We start from the raw sequence: 12,019 nt of genomic DNA on the forward strand, positions 1-12,019 counted from the left end.
GGACAATGTGGTTACATCAAGGAGACGTGTATCTTTAAAATGGTGTAAAATAGTCATATGTTTGAGAAAGTTGAATTATGACATTTTGTTGTTTTTGAATTTGCCGCCCTGATATTTCACTGGCTGTGTCCCTCAGGTGGGACGCCAGCCCATTTAATGCTACATTGTAATTATTTCGCCTCTATGGCCTATTTATTGCCTACCTCCCTACTCTTCTACATTTGCACACACTGTACATATATTTTTCTATTGTGTTATTTACTGTACGTTTGTTTATGTGTAACTTGTCTTGTTGTTTTTGTCACATTGCTTTGCTTTATCTTGGCCAGTTGTAAATGAGAACTTGTTCTCAACTGGCTTACCTGGTTAAATAAAGGTGAAATATATATATTTTTTTTAAAGCGCAAACCAGATGGGATGGCATATAGTTGCAGAATGCTGTGGTAGCCATGCTGGTTAAGTGAATTGAATTCTAAACACAGTTGAAGTCAGAGGTTTACATACACATTGGCCAAATACATTTAAACTCTGTTTTTCACAATTCCTGACATTTAATCCTGGTAAAAATTCCCTTAAATGCCAAAATAATAGTAGAAAGAATTATTTATTTCAGCTTTTATTTCCTTCATCACATTCCCAGTGGGTCAGAAGTTTACATACACTCAATTAGTATTTGGTAGCATTGCCGTTAAATTGTTTAACTTTGGTCAAACATTTCGGGTAGCCTTCCACAAGCGCCCCACAATAAGTTGGGTGAATTTTGGCCCATTCCTCCTGACAGAGCTGGTGTAACTGAGTCAGGATTGTAGGCTTCCATGCTCGCACACGCTTTTTCAGTTCTGCCTCCAAATTTTCTATAGGCATGAGGTCAGGGCTTTGTGATGGCCACTCCAATACCTTGACTTTGTTGTCCTTAAGCCATTTTGCCCCAACTTTGGAAGAATGCTTGGGGTCATTGTACATTTGGAAGACCCATTTCTGACCAAGCTTTAACGTCCTGACTGATGTCTTGAGATGTTGCTTCAATATATCCACATAATTGTCCTTCCTCATGATGCCATTTATTTTATGAAGTGCACCAGCCCGTCCTGCAGCAACGCACCCCCACAACATGATGCTGCCACCCCCGTGCTTCACGGTTGGGATGGTGTTCTTTGGCTTGCGAGCCTCCCCCTTTTTCCTCCTAACATAATGATGGTCATTATGGCCAAACAGTTCTATTTTTGTTTCACCAGACCAGAGGACATTTCTCCAAGAAGTACGATCTTTGTCCCCATGTGCAGTTGCAAACCGTAGTCTGGCTTTTTTATGCCGGTTTTGGAGCAGTGGCTTCTTCCTTGCTGAGGGCCTTTCAGGTTATGGCGATATAGGACTCATTTTACTGTGGATATTGATACTTTTGTACCTGTTTCCTCCAGCATCTTCACAAGGTCCTTTTCTGCTGTTCTAGGATTGATTGACATTTTTTGCACCAAAGTACCGTAAATTCCGGACTATAAGCCGCAACTTTTTTCCCAGGCTTTGAACCTCGCGGCTTAAACAATGACACGGCTAATATATGGATTTTTCCCGCTTTCAATTTTTATTCTTCCAAAAAAACACATTCTGTGACGTGCTCAGTTTTTTGCCGGCATGAAGCTTTCATTAGAACAATGAAATTGCCGAACGGGTTAAGGTCAAACAACTTTTTTGTTTACTGTTTAGATTAAATCGAGCGCTCTCAAACTTCCCATGATTCTGATTACGGTAGTCATTTTGTCACCCTCATCATGGCAAAGACACGGAGAAATGCATATGATGCAGCTTTCAAGTTGAAGGCGATTGATCTGGCTGTTGGAAAAGGAAATAGAGCTGCTGCACGGGAGCTTGGTCTTAATGAGTCGGTGATAAGACGTTGGAAACAGCAGCATGAGGAATTGACTCAGTGCAAAAAGACAACTAAAGCTTACTGCAATTTTTTTATTTTTTTGTTACAAACCGTGTTTCGTTAAAGCCTATTTATTTTTGTTACAAGCCGTGTTTCGTTAAAGCCTATTTATTTTTGTTACAAGCCGTGTTTCGTTAAAGCCTGTGTAAAGTTCATTTGTTTCAATGTACCGGTAGACACCTGCGGCTTATAGACATGTGCGGCTTATTTATGTTCAAAGTAATATATCTTTTTTAAATTCAGTGGGTGTGGCTTATATTCAGGTGCGCTTAATAGTCCGGAAATTACGGTACGTTCATCTCTAGGAGACAGAACGGGTCTCCTTCCTGAGCGGTATGACGGCTGCGTGGTCCCATGGTGTTTATACTTGCGTACTATTGTTTGTACAGATGAACGTGGTACCTTGAGGCGTTTGGAAATTGCTCCCAAGGATGTACCAGAGGTAAAATGGAGGTCTACCATTCTGTTTTCTGAGGTCTTGACTGATTTCTTTTGATTTTCCCATGACGTCAAGCAAAGAGGCACTGAGTTTGAAGGTAGGCCTTGAAATATATCCACAGGTACACCTCCAATTGACTCAAATCATGTCAATTAGCCTATCAGAAGCTTCTAAAGACATTACATAATTTTCTGGAATTTTCCAAGCTGTTTAAAAGGCACAGTCAACTTAGTGTATGTAAACTTCTGACCCACTGGAATTGTGATACAGTGAATTATAAGTGAAATAATCTGTCTGTAAACAATTGTTGGAAAAATGACTTGTGTCATGCACAAAGTAGATGGCCTAACCGACTTGCCAAAACTATAGTTTGTTAACAAGAAATTTGTGGAGTGGTTGAAAAATGAGTTTTAATGAATGAATTTAATGAATTTGCAGCAATTCGACCAGGAAGGCCTGATTCACACAGTCTCCTCTGAACAGTTGATGTTGAGATGTGTCTGTTACTTGAACTCTGTGAAGCATTTATTTGGGCTGCAATTTCTGAGGCTGGTAACTCTAAATTAACTTATCCTCTGCAGCAGAGGTAACTCTGGGTCTTCCTTTCCTGTGGCGGTCCTCATGAGAGCCAGTTTCATCATAGGGCTTGATGGTTATTGCAACTGCACTTGAAGAAACTTTCAGAGTTCTAGAAAAGATCTGCATTGACTGATATTCATGTCTTAAAGTAATGATGGACTGTCGTTTCTCTTTGCTTATTTGAGCTGTTCTTGCCATAATATGGACTTGGTATTTTACCAAATAGGGCTATCTTCTGTATACCACCCCTACCTTGTCACAACTCAACTGATTGTCTCAAAAGCATTAAGAAGGAAAGAAATTCCACAAATTCACTTTTAAGAAGGCACACCTGTTAATTGAAATGCATTCCAGGTGACTACCACATGAAGCTGGTTGAGAGAATGCCAAGAGTGTGCAAAGCTGTCAACAAGGCAAAGGGTGGCTACTTTGAAGAATCGAAAATATAAAATATATTTTCATTTGTTTAACACTTTTTTGGTTACTACATGATTCCATAAGTATTATTTCATAGTTTTGATGTCTTCACTATTATTCTACAATTTCAAAAATAGTAAAAAATAAAGAAAAAACCATGAATGACTAGGTGTGTCCAAACTTTTGACTGGTATGGATATATGTTTAACAAACACCAACCCAGCCTTCACAGCCCTCAGTCTAACTCTAACATCAACACATGAGAGACAGAGGTGTTGGTGCTCTGTCTGAAGACATGCCATGCTCAGATCATGATCAGTCACTACGAGAGAAGAAACTCTCATCAGATAGGACCAGATGATCTCACATGGCATCTCTAAAACTCTCCAATGGGAATGGGTGTGACCGTGAGAGAGCTGGAATGATAGGAGACAAGCTCATAACAATGATGATGTAATGTACTCTAACTGACACGGCAGGCTTGATAAGGGGTATTTATGGGTTAAATCACTTCAGGATTATCTGTGTAGATAGAAGATTGAGTGAATGTTGCCCGGGAGATGTGATGACAGTGCCCCATTGTGTCGAGGTTTGTGCACTTAGAGTCTTTCTCAAACACACGCACGCATGCACACACACACACACACACTACTTACTCATGGAGCTCTGTCCGCTGAGGGAGCTCCGGAGGCTCTCCACTGATCCTCCAGCCTTCAGTTTGGGTTTCTCCAGAGAATCTGTGTCTGGCTGGGGGGACTGAGTGGAGCTGGGAGCACCATCTGGGCTCGACTGGAGGGAGGGAGGAAGGGGAAGAGAGGGGGAGGAAGGGTACAGATGAAGGCGGGGGGTAGGAGAGGTATGAAATGGGGAGGTTGGGGCAGAAAGATAGAAGCAAAGAGGAGAGGGGAGAGATCGAGAAAGAGATGGAGAGATTAACAGACAGAGACACAGATGCCAGTATCAGTGATAAGTAGCGGTCACAGTATCTTACACATGACAGCAGCTATACCGAAGGGTAAATTCATCATAGCCACTAGATGGCAGCGTGGCATGTAGAATAGTCTTTCGAGTGAAGTTGGAGGTCATTTAGTCTCCTGCCTGCTCTTTCCAAGCAACATATTCATAACTAATTCAACTTTTTTCTGGGTCACTGCATGGACGTTCTAACTATCTCTGCTATTCATCTCTGAGGGAACTGGTTTGCAGTCCACGGTCTAAGGTTGTGGCACTCCCTAGGCTTTGACAGTACTGTACCCTCTGACAGCCTAGATACCAGGCCAAAACCAATACTGTAGTTGTCCATTGTTTGAATGTGAATGCTCATACGATATGAATGAGCCACATACACAGCCCCAGAGCCAAAGGCCCCTTGTCTCAGAGCGCTGGCCTGGCATGCGGGAGGCTTGTCTCACTGGATGAGCTCAGCCACTTCCATACACACCCCACCCTACACCCCGAGTCCTGTCCTGGGCCTGAGAGAGCTGAGACCAGAATGTGGACAGCTCCAAGATAGTCCCAGATGTGTGTCTGTGTGTGAGAGAGCTGGGTATTTAGTTCGTAACCAACACAAACACATCCACCCACACACACATATGTAATTCCCAGAATGATTATGAATAACAGGATCTCGAATCAAGCCTCTTTATTCAACTATGAGAGTTGGGATCTTAGTGTGTGTGTGTGTGTGTGTACCTGTTCAGACAGTGAGCTGCTGTACTTCTTGGACATGCGTTTCCTCATGGTCTCTTTCACAGACTTGACCTTCTTCCCCAGAGAGATACGAGACGTCGTGGGAGACTTGACTACCTCCCGGTATATAGCCTCTGGATACTTACTCTGAGAGATAGAGGGAGGGAGGGAGGGAGGGAGGGAGAGCGAAAACACAGAGACAGAAAAAAAGAGGAGAGAAAGAGAGAGAAATAACAAAATAGTTAATTCAGTGTTTGAGTTCCCTTCTCTAAGCATTGCGCCCCCTCAGCCCTGAGTCATCAGTAATCTGTTAGCACTTACATTGGGCTCCGAGCCTGCACTGACCACATGGAGCGACCTATTGGACAGGTCAAACCCTCCGAAACTACACGTCCTCTGTGTGAGAGAGAGAGAGAGAGAGAGAATAAATATTTAGAGCGAGAGTGGGAGTTAGAATCAATTAGAATCTATTCAAATGACATCAACTCCCATTCGTGCCCATTAAGAGTCAAATCACAATGATTCATGCTTGGCGGAGTCACAATGGCAGCAGGTTGATTCATGGCTGTATGTTATATATGGTCTTGCTGAGCGAGCATTTCCAGCCGTCTATATATGCATGTCATGGTATGACCTCATATGGGACAGGCAACAGACGTGAAACTCCTATATATTTATCTTTATTATATACGTTGGTTAGTTGGGTGACCATCTGTGTTAGATCATCCACATGGGGATTTTGGAGTCCCTGTTATTCTGCAAGTGTATGTCACTTTAAACCTAAAGCCATGGGGAGCAAGCATAGAGTGAAATGAAAGCATTTGGTTAGATGTGGTCACGCTGGTGCTTTATGAATGTCATATAGAGCACATATACTTTGCCCAACCCAACCTTTCCCTTTTGTTTAATTACGAAAGAACGGTTACTGGATTAAGTCTCTGGAAACACACACACTGTATAGAGATATGAATACTTTTACTCTGGATTAGGTTCTAGAGAGGGGAGGTTGAGGGAAGTAAGATCTCACAGAGAGTATAGTGTATCCGACTGAGGGATATGTAGGGGGTTTGCCTATCTATCATACCTCTCCATTCGATAGGGAGAGTTTCAATAGGACCAGTCATGAGGGTAGCAGGGAGTTACTGTTGAGGAGAGAGATTGGCCATCTTATCATTGAATTAGCTTTGAGACCATTGCATTCTATCGTGTCCGTGTCCGCAGTTCCACTCTCTGGACTTCACGGGAATCCATCGTTTTGAAGCGATTGAGAAGGCGTCCAAAAAGAAGACTGGAGATGGAGTGATGTTGTTGGATATACTGAATGGAATGGCCATGCATCTATGGATGAAGAACCACGTCCAATGATTGACAAGTAACAGCAAGGATTCAGGCTTCTTCAAGGCTGCAGAATAGCTCTGTTAAGCTTCCCCATGTCGATCGAAATACTGTTTCAGTAGGATTCCTACCATCGACACTTAAAACGTCCATGCTAGTTTTGTTATTGACTTGTGACTGAACTTTCACACACTGACTACACCTTATCATACCATCTCTCTCAATGATGTGTGGAGGCGTGCTTGGCCTTGCCAGCCCTGATCATTTAGCTGGGCTTATGGCCACTGTCACTGTCCCAGATTTCTCTTTCTCCTTTTTATTTCTCACTGAGCTGGAAAAGATATACTTTGTACCCCTTCTACTGAGTACAGAGATATAAAGGAAGAGAAACAAGGGAGGGGAGAAAGTTAAAAAAGAAGAGAGGGAAGAGAATGTGTATGTGTGTCTGTCAGCTCCTGAGCAGTGACCTATCAAAGCTGTGTCTCTGTCTGTTCCACTCTGACTCAGGAGACTCCCTCTAGGGTTTGGGCTGGGTGACATTTCTAAATGGCAGTTACCTCTACTGTTACACTGGTACCCACTGTTAACCTCCTGAGTCAGAACAGCCACATCCCATTACTATTTCTTATCACATGAAAATGAACTATAATGCCAAGGGCTTTCATATCTAAAGGTTGTGGAATGTTCTGGTTCTCAATGGAGGTCACTGTTAAACTAACCTTTCTAAATATCCAAGCTCCATGTGGATTAAAGTAGAGAAGACAGGAACATTATCAGCCCTGTGTCTGTATCTAAACCTGAGGGTTATTGTGCAGCCTTGAAGCTAGCCTTGGTCCTCCTGGCCAGGTGGGGGTGGCTTGTAGCCCATCCCCGCCCCACTGTACGGTAGAACTCACAGACTTCTGCTGGATGCGTAAGAGCACGCGCTTGGTGCAGCGGTCAACGCTGGCCGCCCACTTCCTGTCCGCCTCCCTGTCCTCCTCCAATAGGCAGCGGTGGTCTGCGCGGCTGAGGGTGACGGGTCGGACCAGCTGGGCCCAGTTGAGGTGGCCGTAGAGGCTGCGCTCTACCACGTATGTGATGTTCAGCTCGCTCACTGCCGCCCGGCCACGGAGTCTGCGAGGGGGGAACGCCCATCCCCCACACCCCCCTCCACCCAGCGTACCACTCTTAGCCTTGGCCAGTTCACAGCGGGCAGGAAGCGAGGGGGAGGAACAGGAAGGGGGTGCCCCAGGTGGTTTGGCATAGTTCCGGGAGCGCTGGTAGAGCAGGTGTTTGGTGGAGTAGGCGTAATTTGGGTCGGGCTTCCTGAGCCAGTTGGCATGGTGACGGGTGGGTTTGGGGCTACTCTGGGAGATGTCGTCGAGGGCAACAAGGAGGCGGGGCTGGGGGTGTGGTTTGGGGCGTGGCCGGGTGAGGCCGTAGAAGCCATAGAGTGTGTCGTTACTTACCCCGTGGGAGAGAGAGTTCATGGCTTTCCTCATCTCGCCCTCCGTCATGGAGCACGACACCTTCTCGTCTTTCTCGGCTCCACAGCCGTCCAGCTCCGAGAAGGACGATCCACTACCTTCCACCCCGACGGCCCCCAGACGCCCAGACCCAGCAGGGACTCTCCTGGGGGGTCGGATAAGGCCGTGGGTGCTGCTGGACTTAGAAAAGGTCTTGACCAGCTTGTGTCCGGACCAGGTGGTGTCCAGGCTGCTGGAAGAAGGGGAGGTGGTCAGGCTGTCTGTGTCCCCGTCCAGAGAGAGCTGGTCCTGGGTCAGGGAGGACAGGGAGGCATCCTGGGGCAGGCTGGACTTCTTCAGGACCCCTGTGTACAGGGCTGTGTTGTCCTCACAGGTAGAAGACACCTCCAGTCTCAAAGAATCTACAGGGAGGAGAAAAACATCAAATCAATTATCCATTAGAGAGAGCAATGTCCAATAGAGCAAAACCAGTTCTAACCCATTCACATAGTAACAGTGTTACAGCATTCTAAATACACAGCATACTGTAGACTGTTCGGGTTAGTACGGACATGTGCTGTACCTTCCGAGATGGGTTTCTTCCCCTCTTCCACCTTGATGAGTTTCTTCCTGACGCGGCGGGTAGAGTTGACCAGCTTGTGGAGCCGTTTGAACTTCACAGAGTCCTCTGACTGCTCATCATCAGACTGCTCCCGAGACTGAGAGGGAGAGAGGGGGCGTCACAGGGGTTCCGAGACACAGGGGAGAGACTGTCTGTCTGTAGTGTACAGGGACCCCCAGAACCATAGGCATAACACAGTGACCCATATCAAAACCTTTATGAAACAACATCGTACTGTAGGTCGTTCACTCACGTCTTGGGGAAACTGACCACACCATTGAAACACACAGGTGTTGGGGGTTGGTGACAGTTACGGTGCATGTTTTAGGGTGGACATAGTTAGTGATAGGAGAGCATGGAGGGTGGGTTGGTGGGCATTCATATTGCATTGTAGAACATTATGTAAGACATTTATATGAAAAACATCGCGTTAATGAGGCCAAAACAACAAAAACACTGAACGGGAGAGGACAATGAGGAGATGCCACAGATATTCACCACAGATATTCACCACAGATATTCACCACAGATATTCAGTGAACGTGGCATTTGTGGTGTGTCTCTACATCAGACTCTAGTCTGTGTGCTGCCTGTTGGAATGAGCCTCGAGCTGTTGACTACCCAATAGCCACTAAATGGAGTGATCCGCAGCATTGTGCTGAGGCACACAGAGATCCATTATGAGGGAATGTGTATGTGTGCACAGTGTTTCCCCAAGGATTGATTTCAGCAGTGGCTTGGTAGTTGGCGAGGCCAATGGTGTGGTCATTTTAGAGGCCCTCCTCTTGGCCCCACAGCCCAAACTTGGGCAGAGAGAAATTTGCACAGTTTTAAAGCTAGTTTCCTGCAATTCTACACATTTTGTCATGGACCTGAGAGAGAGAGAAAAAAATGGTATTGAAGTAGATTTCCTGAACTTCTACATATTTTCCGATGGGGCTGAGAGAAGATTTGCTTATTTAAAGCACATTTCCTGCAATTGTACACATTTAGCCATGGCTTATGCAGTGTTCTTATTCCATCTGAGTGACTCAAATATAATAACAAAATCAATGGGGGCCCAATTCATTTTATTATTGTGGTTGTTAGTTCGCAAAGATGACCTTATTAAAAATAATATAGCTAGGGCCTCCTGAGTGGCGAAGTGATCAAAGGTTCGAGTCCAGGACTGGGAAACCCATGGGGCGGTGGACAATTGGCTCCGGGTCATCTGGGTTAGGGGAGGGTTTGGCCAGCTGGGATGTCCTTGTCCCATTGCACTCTAGCAACTCCTGTGGTGGGCATTGCAGACTTACATGGTCACCAGGTGTACAGTGTTTCCTCCAACACATTGGTGGGCTGACTTCTGGGTTAAGCGGGCATTGTGTTTTAGAGGTTGGCTCTTGACCTTTGCCTCTGGATACCATGAAATTGGGGTAAAAAATATATATATACATACACTACTGTTAAAAAGTCTGGGGTCACTTATAAATGTCTTTGTTTTTGAAAGGAAAACACATTTTTTAACATTGAAGAGGCAACTCCTGCCTTCTGGGCAGAGTAGCAAAAAAAATGCCATATCTCAGACTGGCAAATAAAAAGAAAAGATTAAGATGGGCAAAAGAACACTGACACTGGACAGAGGAACTCAGCATCCCGGAGTTGCCTCTTCACTGTTGACGTCGAGACTGGTGTTTTGCGGGTACTGTTTAATGAAGCTGCCAGTCGAGGACTTGTGAGGCGTCTGTTTCGCAAACTAGACACTCTAATGTACTTGTCCTCTTGCTCAGTTGTGCACCGGGGCCTCCCACTCCTCTTTCTATTCTGGTTAAAGACAGTTTGCGCTGTTCTGTGAAGGGAGTAGTACACAGCGTTATACGAGATCTTCAGTTTCTTGGCAATTTCTACCATGGAATAGCCTTCATTTCTCAGAACAAGAATAGACTGACGAGTTTCAGAAGAAAGTCCTTTGTTTCTGGCCATTTTGAGCCTATAATCAAACCCACAAATGCTGATGCTCCAGATACTCAACTAGTCTAAAGAAGGCCAGTTGTATTGCTTCTTTAATCAGCACACAGTTTTCAGCTGTGCTAACATAATTGCTAATGACCAATTAGCCTTTTAAAATGATAAACTTGGAATAGTTAACACAACGTGCCATTGGAACACAGGAGTGATGGTTGCTGATAATGGGCCTCTGTATGCCTATGTAAATGCTGTTCATCGACTACAGCTCAGCATTTAACACCATAGTACCCTCCAAACTCGTCATTAAGCTCAAGACCCTGGGTCTCGACCCCGCCCTGTGCAACTGGGTCCTGGACTTCCTGACGGGCCGCCCCCAGGTGGTGAGGGTAGGAAACACAACATCTGCACCCCGCTGATCCTCAACACTGGGCCCCCACAAGGGTGCTTTCTCAGCCCTCTCCTGTGCTCCCTGTTCACCCATGACTGCGTGGCCATGCACGCCTCCAGTGAGGTCTGCACAACACATCATCGGGGGCAAACTACCTGCTCTCCAGGAAAGATCATCAAGAACAACAACCACCCGAGCCACGGCCTGTTCACCCCACTATCATCCAGAAGGCGAGGTCAGTACAGGGGCATCAAAGCTGGGACCGAGAGACTGAAAAACAGCTTTTATCCCAAGGCCATCAGACTGTTAAACAGCCATCACTAACATTGAGTGGCTGCTGCCAACATACTGACTCAATCTCTAGCCACTTTAATAATTAAAAATGGGATATAATAAATGTATCACTAGTCACTTTAAACTATGCCACTTTATATAATGTTTACATACCCTACACTACTCATCTCAAATGTATATACTGTACTCTATACCATCTTGCCTATGCCGTTTGGCCATCGCTCATCCAAATATATTTTTATGTACATATTCTTATTCATGCCTTTACACTTGTGTGTATAGGGTAGTTGTTGTGAAATTGTTAGATTACTTGTTAGATATTACTGCATGGTCGGAACTAGAAGCACAAGCATTTCGCTACACTCGCATTAACATCTGCTAACTATGTGCATGTGACAAATAAAATTTGATTTGATATTCCATGAAAAAATCTGCCGTTTCCAGCTACAATACAATTTACAACATTAACAATGTCTACACTGTATTTCTGATCAATTTGATGTTATTTTAATGGACAAAAAAATGCTTTTGAACGGTAGTGTATATAGCTCCATTATCTTTTCTACATACTTTTATCTGGTTTTAGTCATTTAAGTTTACACTGAAAATGTTTTACCATAACGAAAATTATATAACAAATCTAGGTTGAACTCTTTTTTTTTCACATTATATTTTTGGGAGCGGCGGACTCAATTTAGCAACGGCGGCACGCCACTGCTAAATTAATATAGGGGAAACACTGGTCTGTATGTGTGTGTGCGGACTTTGGAGAGAGGATGGTACTGTAGTTCAGTTGGACATCACGACGGTATTAAAAATCTCTACAGCAAAGCATAAACAGAGGGAACAATGAAGTCACCAATTGGATACCATGAAATTGGGGAGAAAAAAAGGTAAAAGTAAAAAATATATAATAAAAAAATATATATATATA

General features: G+C 44.5%; 1 protein-coding gene across 5 annotated transcripts in view; it reads right to left on the minus strand.

Moving 5' to 3' along the window:
• Nucleotides 1–12,019, minus strand: part of LOC115174445 (SAM and SH3 domain-containing protein 1) — a 322,531-nt gene that overhangs the window by 30,501 nt on the left and 280,011 nt on the right. For all 5 annotated transcript variants that reach the window (XM_029732960.1, XM_029732958.1, XM_029732963.1 and 2 more), the window contains 5 exons: nucleotides 8,418–8,553; nucleotides 7,838–8,256; nucleotides 5,373–5,447; nucleotides 5,055–5,198; nucleotides 4,019–4,151 (listed from right to left, as the gene is read on the minus strand). In XM_029732960.1, the coding sequence (XP_029588820.1) occupies nucleotides 4,019–4,151; nucleotides 5,055–5,198; nucleotides 5,373–5,447; nucleotides 7,838–8,256; nucleotides 8,418–8,553 (907 nt within the window). The remainder of the gene's footprint in view (nucleotides 1–4,018; nucleotides 4,152–5,054; nucleotides 5,199–5,372; nucleotides 5,448–7,837; nucleotides 8,257–8,417; nucleotides 8,554–12,019) is intronic.

The sequence above is a fragment of the Salmo trutta genome, chromosome 35 (assembly GCF_901001165.1).
Source record: "Salmo trutta chromosome 35, fSalTru1.1, whole genome shotgun sequence".
Taxonomy (NCBI): Eukaryota; Metazoa; Chordata; class Actinopteri; order Salmoniformes; family Salmonidae; genus Salmo; species Salmo trutta.